The sequence below is a fragment of the Bos mutus genome, chromosome X, assembly GCF_027580195.1.
Source record: "Bos mutus isolate GX-2022 chromosome X, NWIPB_WYAK_1.1, whole genome shotgun sequence".
Classification (NCBI taxonomy): Eukaryota; Metazoa; Chordata; class Mammalia; order Artiodactyla; family Bovidae; genus Bos; species Bos mutus.
The window spans coordinates 111,104,879-111,132,289 of NC_091646.1; the positions used below are offsets into that span (position 1 = coordinate 111,104,879).

At 40.7% G+C, this 27,411-nt stretch overlaps 1 protein-coding gene across 1 annotated transcript in view; it reads right to left on the reverse strand.

The window, feature by feature from the left end:
* FRMPD4 (FERM and PDZ domain containing 4) overlaps positions 1-27,411 on the reverse strand; it is a 353,354-nt gene that overhangs the window by 14,395 nt on the left and 311,548 nt on the right. The window contains exons 6-12 of the mRNA XM_070365407.1: positions 25,508-25,612; positions 22,883-22,990; positions 17,917-18,048; positions 12,684-12,803; positions 5,906-6,042; positions 2,962-3,088; positions 473-562 (exon numbers count right to left, since the gene is read on the reverse strand). Of these exons, the coding sequence (XP_070221508.1) occupies positions 473-562; positions 2,962-3,088; positions 5,906-6,042; positions 12,684-12,803; positions 17,917-18,048; positions 22,883-22,990; positions 25,508-25,612 (819 nt within the window). The remainder of the gene's footprint in view (positions 1-472; positions 563-2,961; positions 3,089-5,905; positions 6,043-12,683; positions 12,804-17,916; positions 18,049-22,882; positions 22,991-25,507; positions 25,613-27,411) is intronic.

Here is a 27,411-nt window from a genome sequence, read left to right on the forward strand (position 1 = left end):
ATTACATTTTCTTTAGAAAGTATTCCCAGGTTATATTGTACTAAATCATCCAAGTAGAAGAACCAGATATATGATTACAGCAAGGCTCTGATAAATTATGAATAATGTAGGAAGTAAATGTTATCATAGTATGCATATTCATTATCATGAGAGGCTATCAGAAATGAGGATATTTTTTTCTCTTTTTCAAATCATTCTGGCCCAATGATTTAAAAGGAGGCCATTGTGAGAGTGCACCAATTCTCTCGGCTCTTCATATTTCCTTTTCTGGGGCATTCTGCAGTGATATTATCTAGCTTAACATTTCTTCTGATATTTTCAGACTAGGGTGCAGTCAATTAGAAATGAGGGCTGGAAAAGATTCACAGCTGATTTGCTTTTGTCATCAAAGGCAGCTCATTCAAGACAGCCTAGGCAGTGACATTTTGAAGGCCTCTGTGACTTCCACAAAAAAGCAAGAAAAAGAAATTACCACTAATGTTGCCTTGAACACACGGCCCCCATACAGTCGGAGGTCACTGAGGAACTTGAGATAATGGACCTTGGCTTGCAGTGCGGAGAGCTAAGGAGAGAAAAGAAACCTCAGGTGTTCACTCCATCAGGTGTGATTTTGTTTCTGCTGGAGACCAGCCGAAAACAAAGGCAAACGAGAAGGATGCTTCCACTGCCAACAGATGGGGTGTGACAAGGGCTCTTCATGAGGAATGAAAGTAAGCTGACCAAGGGCTGTAACAGGACATCTAGCTTAAAATTTTTGTATTGGGCGGGGGAGGGGGGGAGTATAGATATGCTGGGCCAGGGCATTCAACAAGTCAGAACAAGATAATAAAATTCTCCACTGAAATGGGGTGTGCAGAGTTTGTGGGGGCTCTTTTGAATACATACCTTCAATCCATAGAAAGCCTTTTAAACAGGCTCTACCATCCCATCTTGTTTCTCCAGTCTTTGTAAGAGTTTAGGGAAAATGAGCTTTTTGAGCATCTATCATTGTGGAAATGTTTGAAATTCCTATCTAAGTCTCTAGAAATGTAATTCCAAGAATCTAGCGAGTTTCATAAATGATTGACAAATGAAATTTTATCCAGTAAAATTGATCCTTAAGAAGACTTAAAAATGTAGATTCCCATATCCTAAAAAAATACTTGATTGAAAAAAGTCCACAGTTCAATGTAAAATATGATATAAAACTACTATATAAATATAAAATAGATAAACAACACGGTCCTACTGTGGAGAATAGGGAACTATATTTAATATCTTTATAATAATCTATAATGGAAAAGAATCTGAAAGCAAATATATAATATATATACACACACATATACATATAACTGAATCACTGCTGTATACTTGAAGCATTTTAAATTAACTATATTTCAATAAATCTTTTTTAAATTTAAAAAAAATGAAAGAAAGAAAAAAGTCCACATTTCATAACAAATGTTCCAGAAGAGTTTGTTAGGGGTGAAGTTTTCCAACAAGGTGCAGAATATCAAGTGGCAAGGGCTGTAAAACTCTGTTTTCAACTGCAGATAACTTGCCAACTCATTTGTTAACTGTACCTCAATGCGCTATCCTTCATATAATTGTAATTTAGGACCAATCATCCAGCCTACTTCTTTCAAAAATCCAAAGCACTTTGCAAATTGATGCGAAAGCAAACCACTCACTCTTAACTAGAAAAAATGACCTTTATAGAAGGACAGTGATAGACCGATCTTAGAGCCGTTATCCAAATTATTACAAAACCAGTGGGCCAGGCGTGGGGGAAAAAAAATCACACTAAGTCAATTAAAAGAAAAGTAGCTTTGGGCAAATCAGAACTGACATTTAGAACATCTTGACCCATGACATCCTGCTATATTTTCATAGGCTGAATACTTACAGAAACTGAGGAGTAAGTCAAAGGTGACTGGTAGTGTGTCGAAGTTGATTACATGTTTAAAAACAGTCATTGGGGTGATGAGGGAGCAGAAACAAGTATGTGTTAGCCAATAAAAAGGACTTAAAAACCAGATACTAAGACCAAGAAACTACCCACAGAAATAATTTGTACTCCAGTCACACATATATTGATGGCCGATAACACTGAGAAAATGTTCTTGGGTTGGTAGGCTGCCTTCAGTTTTACAGTTTACATAAGGCTCCTTCTCTCTCTAGTTTCTAAAACCTTTTGCTTTTTATTACCAATAAACATAACTCTCTATTCTGACCAACAGTATATTTTTAAATGTTCTTTCTGTTTCTTCTACTCGATTAAAAAAAAAAAAAAGATTTTAACGCTAATGATGGTGAGTGACAGAACTGAACTTATCTTCTCTCTAAAAGTACAATTCAGTTCATTGGTTGTCAATTGGGGTGATTTGGACAAAATCTGGAGACACTTTTGTTTGTCATGATTGAGGGGATGGGTGCTGACAGCTCATGGATAGAGACCAGAGATGATGCTAAATATCACACAGTGCGCAGGACAGCCCTTCTCCCCAACCAAAAATGATCTGATCCCAAATGTCAAGAGAGCCAAGGGAGAGAAACTTTGGTTTAATTAATGTGGCATCAAGTCTGCAGGGACCCTTACTGACTGCTGTGCACTTAAGCTGGTCTGAGTGGTATGCAAAACTATGATGAAAATATGAAATTATTTGGCAATTCTGTCCTCTAATCCCAAGGTCTTAGAGGCTTTGCAAGGTTCTCCTGCATGCACATGTGAACGCGCACAAACTCTGTACAATAAGGAGTCTATAGTGTGCAAGGAATAAAGAGGTCTCCATAAGAATACTTATTTTTCATTAGTCTTAGAAACATGTGAATAGTTAAAGTAAGAGAAGGTTATATAGTGTTACAGCTTCTGAAAATCTGGTGCTAAGTATTTTATTCATGGGCTAATTTTAAACATTTTAAAAAATGCATGCAAGCCTCTCTCTTTAAAATCCATTTTCTATTAAGATGCAAATGTGATACCTTTTTACCGGGTGGTACCAAGTTTTGATTTGCTTTGACAAGGTGTGAAAGTGCTTTCTTTATGTTCTTCTCTTTCATGCTTTGCAGCACAGCAGAGGGAAGAAAAGTCTCTAATCCCCATTCTTTTCTGCAATAAAGAGCAGATCTTTAATTTCACATTCTCGTGATGATTAGTTATCTAAGACAAAATGGCGCTCTGATGTTTGTTGGAACAAACGAATTCTTATGAAGGCAGAGAATGGAGATAAGTCCCCAATAAGGGAAGCAACCTTTAATTTACACTCAGGAAACATACTATTTGATCATTAATCCATATGTTTGCATTTTAAAAGAAATATATTCCTCACTGTCCAGAGAGGAGCATTTGGGATCAATGGAAATTGAAGAGACACTTTATCCATCCCACCTCTGAGTCTCTTAAAACTCACTCGCATGTCTGTGTTTGTACTTCCAACAACTTTTCCCCATCCCTTTGTTTATTCTCATTGTCACCTCCCCTGTCTGCCCACGGTCGTCTTTCTCTATTCGCTTAGAAGGATGAGTATACCTCCTTCATGGTCCCAAACCATTCTTTCCTCCTCATCTCCCTCACCAATGGTGATTTCCTTAGAAACACACAATTCTCTTTTCTCCCACCCAGATAATGTCTATCTAACTCCTTCCATCAATAGTTCTTGCTGAGGTGGGGAGCAGGTTGCCCATATGGAGTCAGGGTAGGGTTTAGGACCCTTAAGTGTGTTTGGTACTGAAAGGGAGATGTAACCATCTCTCATAGGTGTGGCTATACTAGGAAAAAACAAACAATGGGACTGGGTTAGTATATTCTTGCCAAGAATCTATTTCTCCAACAATGACTAGAACCCTATCCTAAGACAGTTCCACGTTTTGAATTCTAGGAAATTATCCTGATCGGTCATGTGCCCAACCAGTATCTTCTAAATTATATGAAGACTTTTGAGAAGGCTCTGGTTATTTCTCCTGGTCTAGATTCTCTCCAAAGAAGAGTAGGAAGTCAGCCTCCCTCCACTTGGCCATTCACATGCTTTTCCCTAGTTAAGATGGTGTTTTTCATGATCACCATTTGCTTCCTCCTCCTTCTCCTCGACTTGTACTTATTTTCGCCCATCATTTGGCACTTCTTATGGACTACCTTGTAATTCTACTTATATCATTATTTTACATCATTATTTTTCATTCTATGTCTTGTCTTTATAATCAGATCACAAATTCTTCAAAGGTTAAGATAACAATTTATACTTACTACTATTTTCTCTTCTCCTAGTAGAAATATCATATAAAATGCTCAGTGAACATTTGTTGTATGAATGAATTAATTAATGAGAACATTAATTAATCATCACAGGCTCTGCAAGATTCTTAGGCAAGCTAGGTATCTCTGGAAGTTTTTGACTGTACCATGTCCAACCTGGTAAAATGTGGGTACAGAGAGTAGGAACAGAGATGCATTTTGGTTGTCTGAAAATCATCTCAAGTTGTGTAGGCCACCTTTTCAAATGGGATCCAATCTCATCTGTCCCCCAAAACCTCAGAAAGCGGATTGGGTGAGGGTGTGAAGGGATCCACTTGGGTGTGAGACCTCTTTGTGAGCTGAATCTCTCTTGGCTTCCAGAGAAACTAAGAGAGAAAGAAACAAACCATCTGCAAAAAGAAGTGCGCTGAGATTGGAAGGCCTATGGTTCTCAAACTGCACACAAGGATCTGTCCCTAGGCAGCGACAGGGCAACTGAGAATGGCAAGATCAGGGCGCTGGGAGTCCACAAGCTGGAAGCTCTCATCTTCCCCACAAAAGGCTCTCAAGCCTGCTCAGAAGCCATTTTGCTGTGTGGGAGAGTCAATCTGCCACTGTGGAACCTGGGGAGGCTTTGCAGGCAGCCAGCCCATGGGAAACTTCTTTGGGATGGAGGGTTTCAATCAGCCATATGCAACTTGGAGGTGGAACAGACACTAAGGCTTTCAGTGTTACATGAAGATGAGGCTTCAGCCCCACCATAAACTTTGAAACACGACTATTTCTTTTTCTTAGCATTAGAGCTGCCAGGATTAAGAAAATGGTGGCTGCTTTAGGCAACTGGATCACCCGCCAACGGGAAGTATACAGACTGGGAGACAGAGGGTTCGCTTTTAAAGGATGACTTACATGAGCTTGTCAACTGAGGACAACATAAATTGCTTTTTTCTAAGAAGGCAGGCTCTTTTCCAGCTAAAGAGGTAGTATGCTGTTATAAATGCCATATTCAGCAAGAGAAGGTATTTATGTTCCAAACTTTTGATTCATGAAGCAAAGTTTGTATGGCATCCTTTCCCATGCTGTCACAGTTCTTTATTACCAATACCAACTTACCTGATTATGACTCAAGAAATTACTTTTTATATGACATTTTGATCATCCGAAGGTAATCTCTGGTTATGCACACCATTTTCTAAACACAGGTCTTCAAATGATTACACAAACAACAGTGCAAAGCGGAGTCCCACTGCCTTGGTTCAAATCCTACCCTCCCTAGTTAATAGCCAGTGTGATTTGGATAAGTTACTAAACTATTCTCAGCTTGCTCATCTGTAAAATGGAGTGACAGTTCTACACTTTTCATAGGGAGGTTGTGGGAATCAAACAGCTTAATGTCTGAAAAGTGCTGAGACCAGAGCTTGGCTTGGAGCCAAGTTCATTTAGGAATTTTAAAATGTACGCTTCATTTGCAATGTGACCTTCAGTTTAACCATAGTTGTCTGAAGGTGGATTACAGAAGAAATGGTCTCTTCCACCGAAAACGAACAGAACATTCATATATTTTGCCTCTGGTTAACAGATGCTCTGCCACAAACAAGATCAATTTTGGAAATACACATACACATCAAAAATACCCTTGGGCATTAAGGAGACAGCATCTTTGTCTTCAAAATGGTTCGGAGAGTCAGCACTTACTCGATGTACTTGAGAGAGATTTTCTGCGTTTGCTTGGTGGTCACGGTTGCGATGTACATTTGCAGCGCTGCCAGCCTCAGGGCTATGTCATATTTCAGCTCCGGCCCAAACCTCTCCTGAACGACATCGTTACAACTCTGAAAAGACACCAGCAGAGGGCGCAGCTTGTCAAAGGATGCATCATGTCGCCCTAGAGTGACACGCGTTTCTTCTGTGTCCCACCTTCACTTCCACGTGAAAGTGAAGTGAAGTGAGTCGCTCAGTTGTGTCCGACTCTTTGCGACCCCACGGACTGTAGTCCATCAGGCTCCTCTGTCCATGGAATTCTCCAGGCAACAATACTGGAGTGGGTTGCCATTCCCTTCTCCAGGGGATCTTTCTGACCCAGGGATTGAACCTGGGTCTCCTGAATTGCAGGCAGATTCTTTACCATCTGAGCCACCAGGGAAGCTGCTTGGAATTGAGTCAGTATTTAAGTATACGCACACAGACCACACAAACATTGAACATTCATCACAAGCGAGCTGCTAATTAAATATTTAGCTTTTTTGTAAAAATAACGAGGAATTTAGGAATGGAATTCCCAAACACAGGTGTCACGACTGAAAACGTGAAACCCTGGTAGCATGACGTGGCTTGTGGAGCTAGGCTACCGGGATTGGAATCCTCGGTTCCAATCCTCTTTCTCCACTTTCAGTGTGTGACCTTGGGCAAGCCCCTTAATTGTTCTGTACCTCAGTTTCCTCTTCTGTGAGTTGGGGATAATACTCCCCATTCACTGAGTTGTGACGAGGATTAAATGAGTTAACAAGGTAAAGCCCTTAGAACTCCATCTGGTAAATTGGAAGCTCTCATACATGTTAAGAGCTGTCATCATCAACATCACCCTCTTCCTAGCATCCAGAGAGGCTTCAGGGAGGCAGAATTAGAAGGCGATGGAGAGTAGCAGCTCTGGACCTACACCTGCTCGGGAGTCCTGGCTTCACTAATGGCTACCTCTGTGTATAACCTTCAAGCAGTTAACTTTGCTCTTGCAGCCTCAGTTTACTCATCTGTACAATGGGAATTCATACTAACAACGTGGCCAGAGTAGGGAGGGGGGTGAGGATGTGAGATGCACGCTTTGTCACAGTGCCTTGGTACATTCAGTGAAGGGTGGCTCTTGAAATTGCCAGTCCGTTCCAGTGGGGAGTGCCCTCACTGTGACTTTGAGGGAGTCGCTTGGCTTTACTTTGTTCACATGTAAAAGGGCAATGCCTGCCTCACAGGGTTTGGGGTAAGCATCAGATTGAAGAGGTGCTGAGACAGTGCTGTAACATGCCAAGCCCTCCAGGACCACATGGTTTTAGGGTGCCATTCTCACTTCCTCATGGATCAAACACTGAACCGAATGGTGATGAGAAACATGGTCCCGAATAAGCATATTATGCATGTGTGTTTACTTATCTTTGTTATGGGAAACTAAACTCTTGGGCTAGAAAATACAGCCTCTTTCTCCCTTCTTTTATCCTTTGCCTTGCCTCCCAAATGATTTCAAACAGAAAACTGTATCAGGATTTGCTTGGCTCCTTTCTGAGATAAGTACATTTATGACTACTTCATGCATTGATTTGACTGAATGGGAACATGTACCCTCGCAAAGGTCCGTCTAGTCAAAGCTATGGTTTTCCAATACATTTCACAAATGTATGTATGTGAGAGCTGGACTATAAAGAAAGCTGAGTGTCAAAGAATTGATGCTTTTGAACTGTGGTGTTGGAGAAGACTCTTCAGAGTCCAGCTTGTCATTCCTAAAGGAAATCAGTCCTGAATATTTATCAGAAGGACTGATGCTGAAGCTGAAACTTCAATACTTTAGCCACCTGATGTGAAGAACCAACTGGTTGGAAAAGACCCTGATGCTGGGAAAGATTGAAGGCAGGAGGAAAAGGGGACGACAGAGGATGAGATGGATGGATGGCATCACCCATTCAATGGACATGAGTTTGAGTAAACTCCAGGAGTTGGTGATGGACAGGGAGGCCTGGCATTCTGTAGTCCATCCATGGGGTCGCAAAGAGTCAGACACGACTGAGTGACTGAAGTGAACTGATGGTTTCTGCACACAGTATTTGCCCTTTGGATACCTCCCAATGGCGCTCTGGTGCTATGGAGTTATGCCCTGCCTACCTGCTCTGGCTCTCTGCCTCTCAACCCACCCCTCACCCCCAAGAGTGAAGCCACATTCCCTGCCCTCCATTCTTCATATGCTTTTCCTTCTCCACTTCTCCTTAAAAGTCTTGTCTATCTGGACTGGACTGCACTCTGGTTGGAAATGGGTGTAATTAGAGGCAGGAGACAGGGTGGCTCTGAAGGAAGACAGCCTCTGGGAGCAATTCCAAGCTGCCATTTTGTTTTTGTGGCATTAGATCTACCAGTTATTTTCAAGAGCTCAGGACTGTCCACAATGGGGCACTATGCATTTCAGGGTCCAGTTAGGGTCATTTTGAGGGATAGGGTGCCAGGCCATAAAAGGTATTCAAAGAACCATTTTTTTTTGATATATTACTTCATTTTAGGACTGCTAAAAGGACTTGCACAACAGATGTGAAACAGGATTTTAGCATAGAATTTAGAGACAAAAGGTCCAAATGGGATCCTAGGCTCTGTCAACCACTAATCAAATGACTTTGGACCTGGCATTCCATCTTTCTTGAGTCTCAGTTTTCTTATCTGAAAAAAAAAAAAAGCTAATGACAGCTAACTCTCAAGGTTGCTAGTATACCTGTGAGGATGTTTCATAATAAAGACTGTGCTTTATAAAGGTGAGTCATCACTATCACTTCTCAGAATTGCGACTGAGGTTGTTGTTTCCCACTCCTGTATTTAATCAGACTTCAATTTTTTTGTTTAAGTGATTAGTCACTAATTACATTATATAATTAGTTCAGACTGATCCCAGAGAACTACTGTGACATATGACTTATACATATTTTTGGTACAAATTATGCATTTATTACTCTCAAGTGCATTATTTAAAATAGTTACACATGCAAATGGCGGTCGCTGATTTGCTTAACAGAGATCTCAACAGACTCCACTTTAGACCTACAAAAATTCATTTATAATGAACATGTGAGATACTAAAAAAAAAAAAGAAGATACTTCTAAAGTGTTAGAACACATTTTGTAGCCTGATTATCCTGTTTACCAATTGGTGTACCATCTTTTTAAAAAAATAGACGGTGGACAGTAAAATGTCAGCAGAGCTTATTATAATTATGAATTAGAAGAGTCAGGATTATTAGGGCTTAGTGTTATTAGATATGTTAAAATCTGTAAAATACTTCATGGTCCATTAATGGTTAAGACATTTCTATATATTATCACTATTGAAACCTCTGTGGTCATTGTCATGGCTCACCTCATCAATGGCCACTGCCCTCAGTAAGAGCTCACTAAGTTGAATTGATTTTTGGCTGTGTAATGTGATAGACACTGTTTCTGTTTCCTCTTTTGTTCTCTAGGCTAATTTTATTGCATCCTTTTAGTACCTTAAAATCAACACTTGGGACATAGAACCATTTGTAGGTCCATGGACTCATGGTAGACACATACGTAATTTTAGACAAACTGCATGTTCTATGATACAAGGCATTTTGAAACAGGGGTCTGAATCCAAGAAATTTTCATTTCCTGTTCTCAGTGAAGGATAAATGAGATGATGATAGATTAATTTTGGTCTCTATCACCCACCATAACATGGTCCCCGCCCCCACCCCTGCCCTGCTACCCATCACTGGCTACTCCTTGAAGGAGTAGCTAGTCCACCAGCCAAGCAACACCCAAGGTAAGAAAGCAGAAATATCTTCAGTCTTCAGCTAGTCCCAGGGCAAGAGTCCCAGCAGGTTTTCCTGTTCTCAGGACAGCTCCATAGGTATAAAGGATGTATCATTGAAATAAGAAAGATCTCCATGAACTGCATTCAATTTGAGCAAACAGACTTAAATAGAACCATGCTTAGCAGTACTCCTGGGGTACTTAAAAGGTCTCCCCTCCCCAAAACAAACACAACTGTGTTCTTCTTTTAGAAATGCAATAAATTTGTGATGTTTAAAACAGACGCCGAGTAAATGGTTTTAAAGCATCATCTTGTTAATGGGATGAGTATATAATTAGAGAATGACAACTGAATGCATATGGTGTTCTACAGCCATGTACTGATAGGCACCTGTAACTATGTATTTGCAACTAATAAGCTTAAAACATAGTATATGGGATGTGAGTTGCAGTGGCAGAGCCCTGGGTCGGTTCTCAGTAGGAATATGGGGAAGATGCAGTAACAGGTCAGCTGAGAATCAGGCTGTCCCATGCAGTCAGGTCTGGGTTACCTGGCCTTTGGGGAAGAGAGGATATTGTTGAGGGGTCCAGGGAACCAAAGTTTAACATTTAAGGAAGCCAAACTCATGGCGGTTCATTGTTCTGGGTAGAAAATGGAGTGAAGTGCACCGCACATCTCTCTATTTGGAGTAGGACTTCCTTTTCCTGACGATTTCAGGTTATCTACATGAACAGTAAACATCCTACTGAGCTCTAAATACCACAGTCTCCTCCAAAGAGGTGGGAAACATTTAACAGGCCTTTGCCTGAGTGCTCTCATTGGTTGAAATGTTCCAGTATGTTCTGCTTTTCTCCTCCCACTTAATTTCTGCTCTCTAGGGCTTATTGCTACTTAATTTATGTCATTATTCCTAACCTCTGACATTTATCTTTTTTACATCTCTATGCCAACTTCTATTTTCTTTTCATACCCAACTTTTTAAAGCAGTATTGTCCTAAAACCCCTACCACTTAAGTATTTATGTCGATTACAGGTCTCTTTAAAAAAAAAAAAAGATCACAAAAGCTTTGCAATGTACAAGAAAATACTGAGAATAGTAAAAAAAATACCAATTTATCAACTACCCAGAGTAAAGGAATATTTCTTTTCTTTTTCCTACATTCTTTGCTTTTTATTTCTTACTTAGGGCTCCAGCAACCTTTGACTTAACAGATATCCCCTAGCCAAAGAGAGCAGCATTTTTTTGCCTCCTTTTTCTGTGGGGGAAGGTTACATTAAGGTTTACAACCTCTTTGTGTAATTCTAATGTAGATGCTTAAGTATTAGGTAAGTGGGTTCTTACTGTTTAATGTGATTATATTGGGAATTTAAGAGTAATGGGAAGCGGTTATAGAGAAATATAGGAATACTGCCTAAATATCAAGTGGATCAATTCCCTTTGGGACAAACTAGCAAAGATTCTCATTTCTGGAAGCCTTATTTTTTAAAAATTATATCCCAGTATCAGACAGAGACTGCAAAACATACTATGTTCTTAAAGTTTTACTGCCTTGAAATTAGTAATTCTACTACAATGAATATCATGATGTTTTAGAACAATCTAAACACTAAATAAATGAATGAACAAAATACGTAAATAAAAGAGAAGGGAATTCTTACAGAAGAATGCCAATGAATAACTGAAGAAGAAATAATGGAATTAGGCAAATCATTTTCAACCATTACAATAATAATATTATTATTTGGGCAAGCATCATCAATGAATACTGAAATGAACAGGTGAAACGATAAAAAGGGAGTTGCAAAGTGACTTTCTGCAAATTACTTATTAACTAGAAAAGGGAAAGTAGTAATTTCTGGAAAACATTATTTAATGTTTATGCTGACAAGAGTCAATGTGTAAAACTTCCTAGAAAAAAAAAAAAGAGTCAGTGTGAACCTTACCAAAAGGGGACAGAACGATACCATGTGCTTCCTGACACAATGCACTACAGAGGGCACGGGGTCACTTGTGTTGCTTTTCTGCCCCCAGTGCAGAGCCCCATCTAATCACGAGAAAACATCAGAGAAACCAAAACTGAGAGATTTCTACAAAATAACTGATCAGCATTCTGCAAAACTGTCAAGGTTGGGGAAATTAAAGAAAGGCTGAGGTAAGGCATGCTCCAGATTGAAGGAGACTAAAGTGGCATGCCAACTAAATACAAAATGAGATCCTGGAGTGGATTCTATTCTAGAAAAAATGGATATAGAGGACAGTTTTAGGACAATGGGCAAACTTTGGATATAAACTGTAGATCACATAATGGAAATGTATCAGTGTCACATTTGCTTATTTGGTTAATTGTGTAATGATTATATTGGAAAATGTCCTTGTTACTACAAAATACACTGACATATTTTGGGGTAAATGAGTATGGTTTTAGTAACTGACATTCATATGGTTCAGAAAAAATATTGTGTGTGGTGGGGGGCGAGGAGAATGTGTGCACACACTGAAGATAGAGTAATGTGGTATAATGGGAATAACTGGTGAATCTAGGTGATGGATATGAAAGAGTTCATCTACTACTCTTGCCACTTTTTCACAAGGATGAAATCAAAATCAAGTGAAAATTTAAAAAGCACCATGGAACTTTACTCAATATTTTATAATAACCTATAAAGCAAGAGAATCTGAAAAAGTATATATATACCTTATATATATATATATATATATATAAATATAAATATATATAACTGAATCGCTGTGCTGTACACCTGAAACATGATATTGTAAATCAACTATACTTCAATTTAAAATCAAAGCACCATGGAATCCTTTTATAATACATTAAGCTTGGGGGAGGTGAGGGACGAAGAGAAAGAAGATCCCAAATGAAAGAATTCAGGGAGGAAAACCCCACAGTTTATTCATCCCACAATGTTAGTATGAAACATGTCCCAGTTATCACATACCTGAACATACAGATACTCAAAAGCAACTGGATCTCGCCTTAAAAGGTCAATTGGATCCTTTGGGACAAAGCTGATTCGGAAAAGACATCTCATCTTATGGGAGCTGGGCCTCTGGGTGACCTAGAAGAACAGACCAATGATAAGACTCCTTCAGGGCTGGCAGAAAGGTCTGTGGGCCAGAAGCAAAGGCAGCTTTCTCTGGACACTGAAGAAGGAAGTGGTTGAGGTTATTTTAGTATCTATCATCCATACTCATTCCCTGAAAACTGCACATACCTATGACTTAGGTCATGTTCCCCCACAGCAGTCCCTGAAATGAGTGACTTCAAAAAGGAACTGTTCCCAGGAGAGGCCAGTGAGGGAGGAGAGGAAGGATGTCAGACAGCAGAGGAATCAGCTCAGGTCAGCCCAGCAGAGATGGCTGTGGGGTGTCCCGGGGAGATTCTGGTGGGAAACTTACCCCATGGATCCCCTGGGTGCATAGATAAGTCACTGGTTTTGGCCTCTCCCAGGGGGATGTGAATTTCCAGGTATGTACAGGATGGGTGCCAGCTGTCTGAGGGCAGTCCTCTGAAGATGCTGGCTGTTATAAGTGACAGTCACACACTCAAGGGAGGCTGGGGGCAGGGCGCAAAAGGAGCCCGGGGGGAAAAGTGCAGAGACGGTCCACTACTGTTTATTACTGCATACCACTGTCATGGCTTTCTCCCTTGGACTCTAGCATGACGGTAGCAGTGAAAACGTGACAGTGACAACCTGCATGACATCCAACTGAAAGGCTGGGGGACAATCGTACTGGCCCAGTCACTAAATCTGGAGTCCACAAGTTTCCAAAACTACCCCAATTTCTACTCTCATGATTTGTTCAGATTGTTCAAAGGGGCTGAGAATATACCATAGGTCCTTCAGGGTTAAGGACCGTGGATCCTTTTGAGTTGCTTTCCTTTCCCCCAGCATAGTGTGTGACACCTACTAGGTCTTAGTTTCTTAATCCTTTCTGTAACAAAAGGGAATCAGTCAATGGATAGTAGGTGGTTCACATACAGCTGAATGAATGAAAGACACTGGACTTCAAGAAAACAGGTAAAAAATAGAATAAAAAATATTTAAAAAAAGAATGTAAATTTAACTTCCCTTAAAGAGGAGGTCAGTGCAATGAAACTAAAAGCGTGCAGCACGAACCCACACAGTTGTTCGACTTGCAGCTTTGTGCATCTGGGTGTCCGTTTTGATGCACTGGCATGCAGTTTCATGCACTTGCACGCAGTTTCATGCACTTGTAACTACTTTTCTGCAGCAGAAAAATCTGGCAAAAAAAAAAAAATGTCTGTGAACTGCTGTTTAAAAGTTCAAAATATGATGGGGATTTCCTTGATGGTCCAGTGGTTACAACTCTGTGCTTCCACTACAGGGGGGCATGGGTTCAATTTCCTTAGAGGAACTAAGGTGGGGCATGCTGTGCAGAGCGGACAAAAAGTAAATAAATAAATAAAAGTTCAAAATAGGGAGTTTCCTGGCTTTCACTGCCATTGCGTGAGTTCAGTCCCTGTCAGGGAATTGAGATCCTGCAAGCCATGTGGTGAAGCCAAAAAAAAAAAAGAAAGAAAGAAAAGAAAAAGAAAAACATGTTCAAAAGAAAAATAGTATTAATAACAGCTTTCTTGAGTCCCTGGCTTCCATGCGCACACACTCACATACACTCTGAGAATTTACATCGCTGACTGTGCTATACAGAAGAATTTCAAAGGAAAAACATTCCACATGTAAAGGTACACTGGGCATCCTGAGAACCGGCTTTCCAGCTGTGGGCAGGATTGCAAAACTGAGCGAACTCAGGAGCCCATAAGCTCTAGGCTGGTCATCACTGGCTGATCATAAAGCAAACCAGGATGGAGGATATGTGGGACCCTAAGAGAGCTGGGTGCTGGCAGGGCTGCTGTTGCATGTAACAGTGACGTCACAAGGGGTTTGCCAGAAGATCCGCTCTGATGTTAGAAAGTCAGGGGTCATCATATCTCTGGCTCCTTTAATTAGTGGCGGAGACTGGGGTTTGATCCCTGGGTCGGGAAGATCCCCTGGAGAAGGAAATGACAACCCACTCCAGTATTCTTGCCTGGAGCATCCCTTGGACAGAAGAGCTTGGCAAACTACTGTCCATGGGGTCACAAAGAGTCAGACACGACTGAGTGACTAACAGTCTCACTTTTCACAATCTGTGCTGAATTTTCCATAAGCCACCTTGAGTCTATTTTTATCAGTAGTAGGTTATACTAGTTTTGAGAAATAAATGCTGCTGCTAAGTCGCTTCAGTCATGTCCAACTCTTAGCGACCCCATGGACTGCAGCCCACCAGGCTCCTCAGTCCATGGGATTTTCCAGGCAAGAGTACTGGAGTGGGTTGCCATTTCCTTCTCCAACGCATGAAAGTAAAAAGTGAAAGTGAAGTCGCTCAGTTGTGTGGGAAATAAATGAATGGAATGCAAAAACATGCTTTAGACTCATTAAAAATGGCAGTCCATAAGAGTTACAGTCTCTAAAACAAGCAAAAACCCCAAATTCTTGGAAATTTTAGGTAGTATGTAAATAACAATATTATTTTCTAGATAGAAGTTTAGTGTCAAACTGCTAAAAACTCAGGTAGAGTTGCTTAGCAGTTCCTTGGGGGTTTTCATCACAGGTAAATGTTTTAAAACAATTTTTGTTATTGGACATATTTCTTATACTTACTCCTCCTTTCTGTCATGCCTATAAATATTTTATGGGTCAAGTTTTCATATGTATTGAATTCAAAGGCATATAGCCAATTTGTTTCAGGATATTTACACTACCAATTTTCTGTCTAGAGAGAATATTCAAGTTTCAGCACTTTGTTATTAGTTCTGATGAAAGACAAAACAAAGCCTCTTTTAGAAAGATAAGGGAAGAATCATCGTTAGAGGGTTTTTGTTTCCTTCTAATGTTTTAAGAGGAATTTAAAAATTGGAAATCAACCTGGAATGAGAAGTTATGATTAACTAGCATCAGAAGAGATTTTTGAAAGAATCTCTAGGTGGTAGATGGAAGTTCTGGGGGAAGGCAGAAATATCAAAAAGTTGTGGGAGGTTTCCATTAGACTCATAGTAACTGGCTGTCCGCCCACATCCCTTTGGCATTTACTGCTCCAGGGTGAAGGCTGGTACTGCAAACACCTGTGACCATCTGTCAGTCCAGGGCAAACCAGAACAGCCAGGGAGTAGCTGTCCTTGGGAGAAGCCCACCCCCAATTATGGACAGGATATTAGCAGACAAAACCCCAGTCCCCTTTCCCCTTGAGGGGGATACCTCTGAGGTGTGCTCTCTACTGGTTCCCAGTGTCCCCAGTGGGACTGAGCTCCAGCTGTCCACAGTGGGAACTGGCTTGAAAACATTCTTTAGTGGCAGCCCCTTATCCATTTCCCCTCCTATTCCTCTCCCATTATTTCCCAGTGTCGCCTCCCAAATAAACCACTGGAGTCTAAATCCTTGTCTAAAGGTTGGCTTACGGGGGAACTCAACAAAACACTGGCCTTTCACATGTGGGGTTCTGTATATCAGGGGTCAGTCCCCTATACAGTGAATATATCAAGGGTCATTACCCAATAACGATGAATATATCAGGGATCATTCCCCTATAATGATGAATATATCAGGAGTTGTTCCCCTATAATGACAGATGTCATTCCCCTATAACGAATAAAGAAGTCATCTGGTTCCAAGCGTGTTTTGGTATAATAACAAACAATAATAAACAATTAGATGAGATTTAAAATATCAACAGGTAGATTAAAAAAAAAGGTCAAGTTTAGAGAGAAGAATATAAATGAACACAAATACTGACTTTGTAAGAAAGTCATCACATTAAGTTTTACTAAATCGAAAGAGTTGAGGATAACTCCAGGTCCTGATGTGTGGCTTTTAATTGTGTGACAACCAAAAATCAACTAAGCGTGATGACACTTTTTGCTACTCCATCCATGTGGGGGTGACTTGACTGCCTGCCTCTCCTGGTGTCTGCTCACACCCCTGTCCAAAAAGTCCCCTCTTCATTGAACTCTCCTACATAAGAGAAAATTGGTGAAATCCCTTGTACATCCAACAAAGACCACGCCTGTGTGGAATCACAGGGAAAGTCATGGCGCTGTGCTTAGTTCAGCAGCAAAGCAGCCTGCCTGGCTCCCCAGCTAACAGGTGGGGGTGGCACCTTGGTGACCAGGAGCTGGGACACATTGAAAAGTGAAGTCACTCAGTCATGTCCAACTCTTTGAGACCCCGTGGACTGTAGCCCACCAGGCTCCTCCATCCATGGAATTTTCCAGGCAAGAGTATTAGAGTGGGTTGCCATTTCCTTCTCAGGGGGATCTTCCTGATCCAGGGATCAAACCTGGGTCTCCCGCATTGCAGGCAGACGCTTTACCATCTGAGCCACCAGGGAAGCCCCCTGAGCCACCAGGGACACATTGGTGGGTCACATATTTATAGTGGGCAGGACTGGGTCGGGGATTTCAGGCTTCCAAAAAAAAAAAAAAAAAAAAACTCCGAGGTAGGCACTCGGAACTTAAAAGAACGAAATATGATTTGGGCTTCATTTAAATAATCTCAGAAAGCATTTCTTTTAATAGTTTCTAGAGATCAATTAGCCACTCCAGTATTCTTGCCTAGAAAATCCCATGGATGGAGGAGCCTGGTAGGCTGCAGTCCATGGGGTCGCTAAGAGTCGGACACGACTGAGCGACTTCACTTTCACTTTTCACTTTCACGCACTGGAGAAGGAAATGGCAACCCACTCCAGTGTTCTTGCCTGGAGAATCCCAGGGACGGGAGAGCCTGGTGGGCTGCTGTCTATGGGGTCGCACAGAGTCGGACACGACTGAAGCGACTTAGCAGTAGCAGCAGCAGCAGAGATCAATTATCGGAATAGGTGAATAAGTCATTACCATCACATAACATATATTTCTGCAGAGCCACCGCCCCCAGTGAGTCACTGCTGAGCCTTTGACAACTCTGCTTGTGAGAGCAACTGACAGTCTATGAAAAATTGACAAAAAGGGAAACATCACCTTGAGGTGTAAAATCCATTATGAATGCCAGCACTTCCTTTAGTGGGGCTGCCCAGGGCTGTGGGGAAGGCGCTGAAAAGATTCAAGGACAAGGGAGCTCGGGGCCGGGTGGCCTCTGCTCGGCCGGGCAGCGTGGACCACAGGCAGCATTCACGCACCTGAGTTAGGGTCTCCTGTTCATGAAGCAAAAGCAGCTTTGTTCCGGCCCCTTCCGTCCTCTGCTCCAGCATGAGGGAGAAATGTTCGATGCCTTTGATGGAGAGCTTCTCTTGAAGGGTTAAGATGACATCCTTACAGAGGAAACATTGAAGATATGTGATCAAAATCAAGGTAGTTCTTTTAGATTCCACATGTAAATGACCTTATATGCAAAACAGAAGCAGACCCGCAGACATAGAAAACAAACTTGTGGTGATCAAAGGGGAGAGGGGGGAGGAATAAATTAAGAGATTGCAATTAACCTATGCACCCTACTATATATAAAATAGATAACCAACAAGGACCTAGTGTGTAGCACAGGGAACTCTGTTCAGTATTTTGTACTTATCTCTAAGGGAAAAGAATCTGAAAAACAATATACATAGAAATATACATATCTATATTTCTCTATATAAGTGAATCACAGTACTGTACTCCTGAAACTAACACAAGATTGTACATCAATTCTACTTCAATTAAAAACCAATCCAGGTACCCTCTGGAGTTAGTAGTCAAGATAGCCAAGGAGTTTACCATGACTGAAAAGTATACAAATAGGCTGATTTTTCCGTTTTGTACGTTTGACTGATTCTTAAGCTTGATGCTCCAAAGACCCCCCGAAAGATACAGATACGGGCCTTCTTTCTCTGTTTGACCTTTTCCTGGCCAGCCCCCACCCCAATTCTTTATGGACTTCAGACACGGAGAGGCAGTCAGGTGCACGGCTGGAAGAGGATTTTACCTATCACCTAAGGTCTTAGAGAGCCCGGCCACAGATTGTGCAGTGAAGTTGGCTCAGACACCCTCATTCTAAATGGGGAGGCAACTGAACCACCCCTGAAAGCGGTCTACCCCAGGGCTTGGCCTGCAGGCCAAATCCAGCCCACCACCTGTTTCTATAAAATAAGTTTTGCTGGAACCCAGTCTCGCTCATCTCTTTATGTATGGGCTGCTTTCGTGCTCTGCCTAGGCAGACCTGAAACTGGTGGCAACGGAGACTGTGTGGCCTGGGAAGCCCAAAATATCTGCTATCTATCTGGCTCTTTACAGAAAAAAGAAAAAGCTTGCCAACCCCTCTGTAAGGGCACATGGTGGTGGAAAGGAAACGGGTGGTAAGGAAACGGGTTCTGCAAACAGTCGGGTTTCTACCCTGGTTCTCTTCTGTATCTGCTGGCAGCTTAGGGTCGGTTACTTCACTTTGAGGTACCTTAGTGTCCCTGTCTGTCAACCAGGGATCATAAAGATACCTGCTGCAGAACAGGTAGCAGGATTACACGAGTTCATACATAGACAGCACTGATTACAGCACTGCTTGGCACACAGTTAGGGTATCAAGTTGATAAAAGAAATTTTCACATAATGAGGTCTTGGGAAGTCATTCCAACTTATGCATGAGTTAACCTGAATTTTGCTAACTCGAACAGTCTGTCTGTGGCCTATCAAACATTGTGCACCTGCTTTAATTATTAAAGTAAAGGGCCCATTGACCAGAAGTCATGAATTCCCAGGTTAAAAATAAAGATGAAATGTATCCTTTTCTGGGATGCCAATGCTGGTCTTTCTTTGATGATAGGACTCCCTACCTGGGTGCCAAGGCCAGATTGACTCGTTGTGTACATGCTGGTCTGGGTTTGTTTTGAAATCCTGAAGCAATGTATTGCTGACCTGTTTAATCTTCTTTTTTTCTGACAAGATATAAAACTGTGCTGAAAACCATGCTTTTCCTAAAGCATTCTGGGAAGCTGGCTTCAGGTCTATAGTCCTCAGTTTGCCTCAAATAAAACTGTTTTCTATTCCGATTTTTGATTGTTTATTATTTTCATTGATGTAACAATATACGTATATCAGCTTCTATTTTAAATCTCTGAGGAGGGTAGAATGAACAAGCTGTGTCAGTAATCCTTTATATGATTAAACACTTATGATCAGAAAGGTGTTCTATACACAAGCACAAGTGTACTGCAATGCAAACAAATGTCGTCAACCATTACTTTTTCATGTACTTGAAAACTAGTAAATGATCTCTCTTCAAATATAATTAATACTCAGATGCTGAAAATCCCATAGAGCAGTGGTTTTCCACCCAGAGAAATTTTGCCCCACAGCAACATTTGGTAATATCTGGAGATACTTTTGGTTGTCACACTGGGGTTGGGGATGCTATTAACATGAAAGGAATTATCTGATCCAAAGTATCGCCAATGTCAAGAGAGAGAAACCCTGCCATAGAGAAAAAAAATTTTTTTTAATTGATCTTTTTTGAGGTTTTGATTTTTCTCTGTGGATCTTTTTAAATTTCCTCAGAGTCCTTTAAAACAAAGATCGCCATAACTACTCACCAGGAAAAAAAAAATCATTTCAACAGAAATTCCATGACTATACTGAATTTCATAAAGGGATTCTCTTTCAGAATTTTTGTTCAAGCCTCAGAAAAAAACAAAACCAGCCTCTGTGTGGCAACACATCCTTTATAAAACATTTTCCTGAATCACCGGGAAGGACATGTGATAGCAATAACATTACCCTATTGTGAATCTGTAAGCAAGAATTTTGGCAATTTTTCTTAAACAGTGTCATATCCCTTTCATACCTATACTATTTCCATTTTATGCCTACCAGTCTGCATCTATTGTGATAATAAGGCTATTAGGCACAAGCTAAGATAACTTTAATTTGATGTGAATTCTTCACATTGCTCCCCATCTTCTCACTGTCATCTGCCATTCTCAGGGAAATCAAACTTCGTCTGGGGTGGCTTCCTATAATAAAGAGGCCAGAAGGAATTAACAACAGGGCTCTCTCTCTTTTTTTAGGGCTCTCTTTTAAATTTAGATTTATTTCAGTTAAGAAATGCATTCAAATCTTCACCCATATCTTCAGATGGGTAAGGGGTCCAATGGCAAGGAGCTTTTCTGACCAGTTGGTATCATAGAACAAGACACAATATCAGAGGGAGTATCTCTTTGGAGTTAGGTCAGGGGTCTTCAAACTAGAGCCTGGCCCTTTCATTTCAAATCTAGCCATGGCCATTTATTTACATATTATTATCTGTGTAGTAAAAGATTAGTCTTGACTAAAGAAAGGTTTGCTTCTTTGCCCCTGGCTCTTGGGAGGTAACTTTTAAGCTCTTGGCAGGTCCTGCTTGATAGGGGTGTTTTTGTTCATTGGGGAGTCTTGGGCTATAATGGATAGTCTATGGGATTTATGGTGGGGATTTATGGGTATGGGATTTATAAATGGGATTTATGGTGGGGGCCTTGAGTCATGTGCTATCAGCTTATCTCTGGAGGGTCAGGGTACTAAGGTCAGCTACACAGGTGGGCAGCTGTGTTTAAGTGGCCAATCCCCAATAAAATTTCTGACCATCAAGGCTTGGGCAAGCTTCCCCGGTTGGCAGAACTCTGTGTGTGTTGTCATAGGTCAGTGCCGGGAGAAATAAGCATTGCTGGCACAACTTCACTGGGGGAGTATGGCTGCAAGCTCTCTGCTGCCCTGGGCACCTTCTCCCCTTGTTGATTCTTATGTGTAGGCTTCCGCTGTAATAAACCGTAACTGTGAGTATACCAATTGGCTGCATTCTGTAAGTCCTTTGAGTGACCTTCTGAACCTACCTGTCTCTGGCTGCTTTCATGGCACAACAACTGAGTCAAGTAGTTGCAGCAGAGAACAGCTGGCCCACAGAGCTTAAAATATTCACTCTGTGGTCCTTTCCAGGAAAAGTTTGCTGACCTCTAAGTTACTTGATCAATAATTGGAGTTACATCTCCCCATAAATTGATTTTGAGAAGGAAAAAAAGGAAAAGGACTTTTTCAGTCATCACCACTTAAAATTAGCAGTCTTATACAAAGGAAGTTAATATTTCATCTGCAATGATTTAAGGGTGATTTAAATGCTCCATCATCAATCTAATATTGTCTGCTCTATTACCTGCTAAATCACTACCTATTTAAAGCAATTCAGAACAAGCTGCTTGTGGTAGCATAGCAATAAGAACGCACGGCAAGTTGGCCTTGGCAGAAGTGATTCCACTCATAAGGTCTATGCTGATTAATTAAAAAAAAATAATGAGAATTAGAGGCTGACTATTGATAGACATTTTCAATACAAAGTGTATATTCTCTTGATACATTATGATACAGCTCATCACTAGGTACTTTTTATTTTTACCTCAATAAAATCTTTTTTATTGTGTCATTTGAAGAAAGCCTAATTTAGGCTGATGGAACATTAGGGAGGAATCAATTTCTGAACACACTTTTGCTCAATAAAATAGTGAATATGCACTTTTTTCCCCCAGGAAGGAAACATAGGGGAAAAGAATCCATACGCTTTGTAATAATCCCCATTAGGGGGAACTCACCTATGGTTCTGAAATAAGAGGATTGCTCTGTGACTCCTCTTTTCACACCTGCCCTAAAAGCACGACTCACTTCTGCCTTTTTATGTATCGTTTTCATGAAATTGGTTACAGCAATTCAAAGTAAATGTTATCTTTACATTATTCTATCCCTTATTTTTGCTGGACACTAAAGTAGCAGGCATTTAATTAACAGCTAACATCTTAATCTTCTCTGTGGCTGACATGGCTGAGAAATCATGCTGGCTTTGGGCAGGGTGCCAAGGCTTCTTGGTGACAGTCACACTATTTTAATTAATTTTCAGTTGCATTAAAATGACTAGTCCTAGTATTTCATGACTGATAGCATATTATATTGGTTTGCAACACAGAGCAGAACCTTCCTCATTTAAATTTTTTGTTTGGGTCTGTATTTAAGTATTCACACACTACTGTATTTGGAAACAACCAAGACAATCTCAGATATAAACAGATAATTCTAAATGAAGCTGCCCACACAAAACTCACAGTGGGACTTTCATGTGATACCTGGTAGTCTCCAGGTACAGAGTTCAGTGGGTCCTCTTACCTTTATGGAGGTGCTGGAGTCAAAGCGAAATGATTTGGTTTGCCCATTTTCCAGATAGACTTTCAGGACATTTGGCATAAAAAGAAGTGAATTATCCTTAACAGTTTCCTATTTAACAAACAAACAAAAAAAAAGAGTTACATGTCAGTCGAATTAGGATTCTGCCCCTTGTAGAAGCAGCAATTTATTGTAATCACAACATAAAAAAAAAAAAAAAATCAAACTTTCTAAGGCCAACCAAACTATCCCTCTGGTGATATCTGAGTTCAGTTGTTTATAGCAAAAATCTTCTCCTCTAGCTACAGATAACTCAGTTGATTCAACTGAAAGACCTTTTCCTATCAGATGAGGCTTTATTTTAAATTAATTTAAATCAAGGCCTCCCACTGGAAAGCACAATAACAGAAATAATTCCTTTGTAATTAAAGCACAATGTTTGGGACCACAAGGCCAGATTTTAGCATAGCAACATGTCTTGAGCAGAATCAGGACCAGAAATGATATTGTTTCACGTGATGCCTGTTGGCAGGAGTCATGATGGCAAATCATAAACATTAATAAGCATCGAGTTTAAAGTAATTTTGTGAAATGATTTTTAAGCTACTTAGACATGTTCCTTGGGCTTCCCTGGTGGGTCAGCTGGTAAAGAATCTGCCTGCAATGCTGGAGACCTGGGTTTGATCCCTGGGCAGGGAAGATCCCCTGGAGGTCACAAAAAGTCAGACATGAATGAGTGGCATGTTCCTTAAACTCCAAGGGATATATGAGGAACAGGTTACTGTGTTAAAAGAATAAAACACTGTAACAAACAGATAACTTAAAAATAAGTCAAAAGGGATACTTGAAACACAAACAAAAGTAAACAAAAGAAATGTGTTTCTTTGAATTCTCTTTAACTGGAAGTAGGGACGGATGAAATGCGGAATAAGAAGGCAACATGGGTAAGTTCCACAAACATGTGGTTGGTCAGGAAGTCTTAGGAATGGAGGGAAAGCCAGCAATCATGAAAGCGTAAGTTCCTTTTGTTACAGATGAGGAAATGGAGACCAGATGGCCACAGATTTGCTAACGTCCATCAGTTGGTCCATGAGAATTCAGTTTCCAGGTATGCCTGAAACAGGCTTTGGCCTTTCACTTCCTGTTTCTTTCTCTGACTCCCCTCTCCTCCTCTCTACTCCTGTGGGTTTCACACATGACTTTCCTGCTGCCTTATTCATTGAATGAGTGAGGCTCCATGTCCAAAAGGAAGGCCACACAATGACTCAGAAGAGGAAGAGGAGACTGGAAAGGAAGCCAGTAACAAGGCTGAGCAGCAGACAAGAGACTGAATGTCCCTGCCATGTTCAAGCCTGTGGTTAGTCCATGGTGGATGAAGGAGATGATCGACCCCCAGAGCTGTCCTATATCCTATGTCCAAGCAGAACAGACACAGGGCAGCAAGTTTTGGCAAGAAGACACTTGCACCATGAGTGCCTTGCCAAGGATCTGAAGGCTTATATCTTCAAATTCACATCCAGGACCACCCTCAGGGAAGAGTCTGTGGCCCATAGCAAGTATATCATGGATGCCATTTTATCCCTGTGAGTTTACTTAAACAACAAAACCTCAACACCAAAAGCTGGCACTTCAAAGGTCCAAAAAATATGAGTGCCCTGGAGGGTAGCTTTCTAAAAACTAAAAACACTAGGCTCTATTTCTGGGGAGAAAACTGAAAATAAGCATGCCATTGATAGTTGCATTATTCATTTTGAAGATAAATTATGTGCCTGAGTAGCCATGATTCCTATCAAGACTTATTGATGGAGGTCTGAGCAGTATTTCCTCAGTCCTGGTTGAATACAGGAGACTTTTCCATCATTTTAACTTCTTTCCCTTTTGATTATTTGAAAGAATAGAGACATTTTATTTTGGATAAGAAAAACTTAGAGGAAACCCTTCTCAGAATATAGAAAGGGCTGTCACATGGAAGAATGCTTAGTTGGCAGAATGGGGAGAAGTACGTGAAAGTTTCAAAGGGGCATAGTCTACTCAACAGGAGGCGAGGTCAGAGATCTCAAATCAAATGAATTCCTTTGCAAAATAGTGAGGTCCCTAAGCCTAGAAACATTCAAGGAAATAATGGACTATTATGTATTCTGGGTTTGGTTAAGAATCCACCTTACACAATTAAAAAAATAAAAGGAATCCGCCTTGCAACACAGGAGACACTGGTTCAATCCTTGGTTCAGGAAGATTCTGCATGCCGAGGAACAATTAAGCCCAGGGGCCACAACTACTGAGCCCATGGTCTGTGACTCCTGAAGCCCTCTGGCCTACAGCTCATGCTCCCCACCTAAAGAAGCCACCACAATGAGAAGCCCTCACACCTCAACTAGAGAAAGCTCATGTGCTGCAACGAAGACCCAGCACAGCCAAAACACAAAATAAAGAATAAAATAAAATAAATAGATCTTTTTTAAAAAAATGAAGGAGGAGGAACACAGCAGGCACAACCTGGCGATCTCTCAATCCCTTTACAATCTTGAGATTCAATACCCTGTGAAAGCCAACAACCGATTTTGAACTGATCATTCCAGTGGGGCAATTGGCTCTCTGTGAGTCACCAGTAGGTGACTGTCAACTCACCGACACTTGGCCATTGATGATGACCTCCTCGGAGAACCGTACTTTGACTGGATTGGACTTTAATCTTGCCTTTTTTGCAGCGCTAATAAATGCTGATTTGGGAGACTAGAAAAAAGAAAGATCTGATTATTGGTAACATAAGGTCAACCTGGTAAGAGTTGTTTTCTATCTTTATCTTCCTAGATATTTAACATTTTTGCTCAAAAGGGTTTGGTACATGCCCAATTCAAAGACTAAATATGAATGATGGATGCAATCAAAACCCTGTCATGCTCATCAAGTAATAAGTTTGATTTAGCCACCAGACCAGAACTATAAACAGCATATGCCATGTTCTTCCAGAGCACATTTCCAAGGATCTTTTAAAATGACAGTCGTGGAAGTATGTAAATCCTGCCTTCAATACAGAGCTTTGAGGGCAATGTATCAATAGAAGGTGAGGGGGTGGCCAAATCTCATGTTCAGTTTATAACAAGTTGATCATTAATAATCTATTTTAACACAGTGGAGAAGAGCCACCGATAGTTCTAAAATAACTGATAATCTCATTGTTATTTAGGGCATATTAAGGGCATATGGGACCGTGAACAGGAAAGGGTACACACACACATATGAAAGATGCCACGCTTTATGAGTCCAAAACTTGAGCTTCAGCCTCTTGTTGGTAACCTGTGATCCTATAATCTTACTGGGCAAGGTAGCAAAGAGGCCTTGATTTAGGATTGAAAGTCAACTAAATCACTTTGCTTTACAGCAGTAATTACTAACACAACATTGTAAGTCGATTATACTTCAATAAAATAAATAAATAAAAAATAATTATAAAAATAGAAAGTCAACTTCATGTTCTGCCTCACCTTATAGGCCCTTTGTCTTTCGTTGGAAAGAGGGGCTGAGAGATTCAGTTGTCTCCCCTCAGAAATGCAAAGGACAATGAGAAAACCTGCTCAGAGGATATGATCTTGGGAAATGGACTTCATCTGAAAAGTAGCCTCTTTGCACAGTTTTCATGAAGCCCAAGGGGAAGGGAATTCACATGGTAGGTGTCTACCATGTTGCAAGTACCACCTGTTTATTCTGCATTCTCTATTGAATCTAATATAGAGGTAAATAGTTAGCCTGAATCATACAATTGCAATTTTAAAATCCTACAATTGCAAATACTGGATATACCACGTGGTTCAATCTAACGTTCTTCATACTATACAGTTCTAAGAGATTGAGGATGTTGTGTACAGAATTCTAGCAATTAACTCTAGAATCAACGGAGGCTCAATCTCCTGTGTACTGCAATCATCTCAAAGCATGAAAGCCAGTTAAGAGTATCCCATATTTTGAATTTCAAATAAAATGAAAAAAAAATATTTCCATCTTTTTCAAACACAAGTATACTTGAGATCAATTTAAAAACAATATGTTGGAATGGATAAGTTAGGTGTGGTCTATCCATACAATGGGCTTCCCTGGGGCTAAGTGGTAAAGAATGCGACTACCAATGCAGCAGACTTGGGAAGATCCCCTGAAGGAGGAAATGGCAACCCACTGAGTAATCTTGCATGGGAAATCCCATGGACAGAGGAGCCTGGCAGGCAACAGTCCATGGGGTTGCAAAGAGTTGGACACAACTTAGCAAGGAAACAACAACATCCATACAATGGAATACTATTCAGCTACAAAAAGCATGAAATTCTGATACATGCTACAACATGGATGAACCTTGAAAACATCATGGTAAGTGAAAGAAACCAGACACAAAATACCACATATTTTATGATTTGATTCCACTTACATGAAATGTCCAGAATAAGAAAATCCAGAGACAGAAAGCAGATTAGTGGTTGCCAGAGGCTGATAGGGTGGGGAGAATGAGGAGTGACTGTTTAATGGCTATGGGGGTTTCCTTC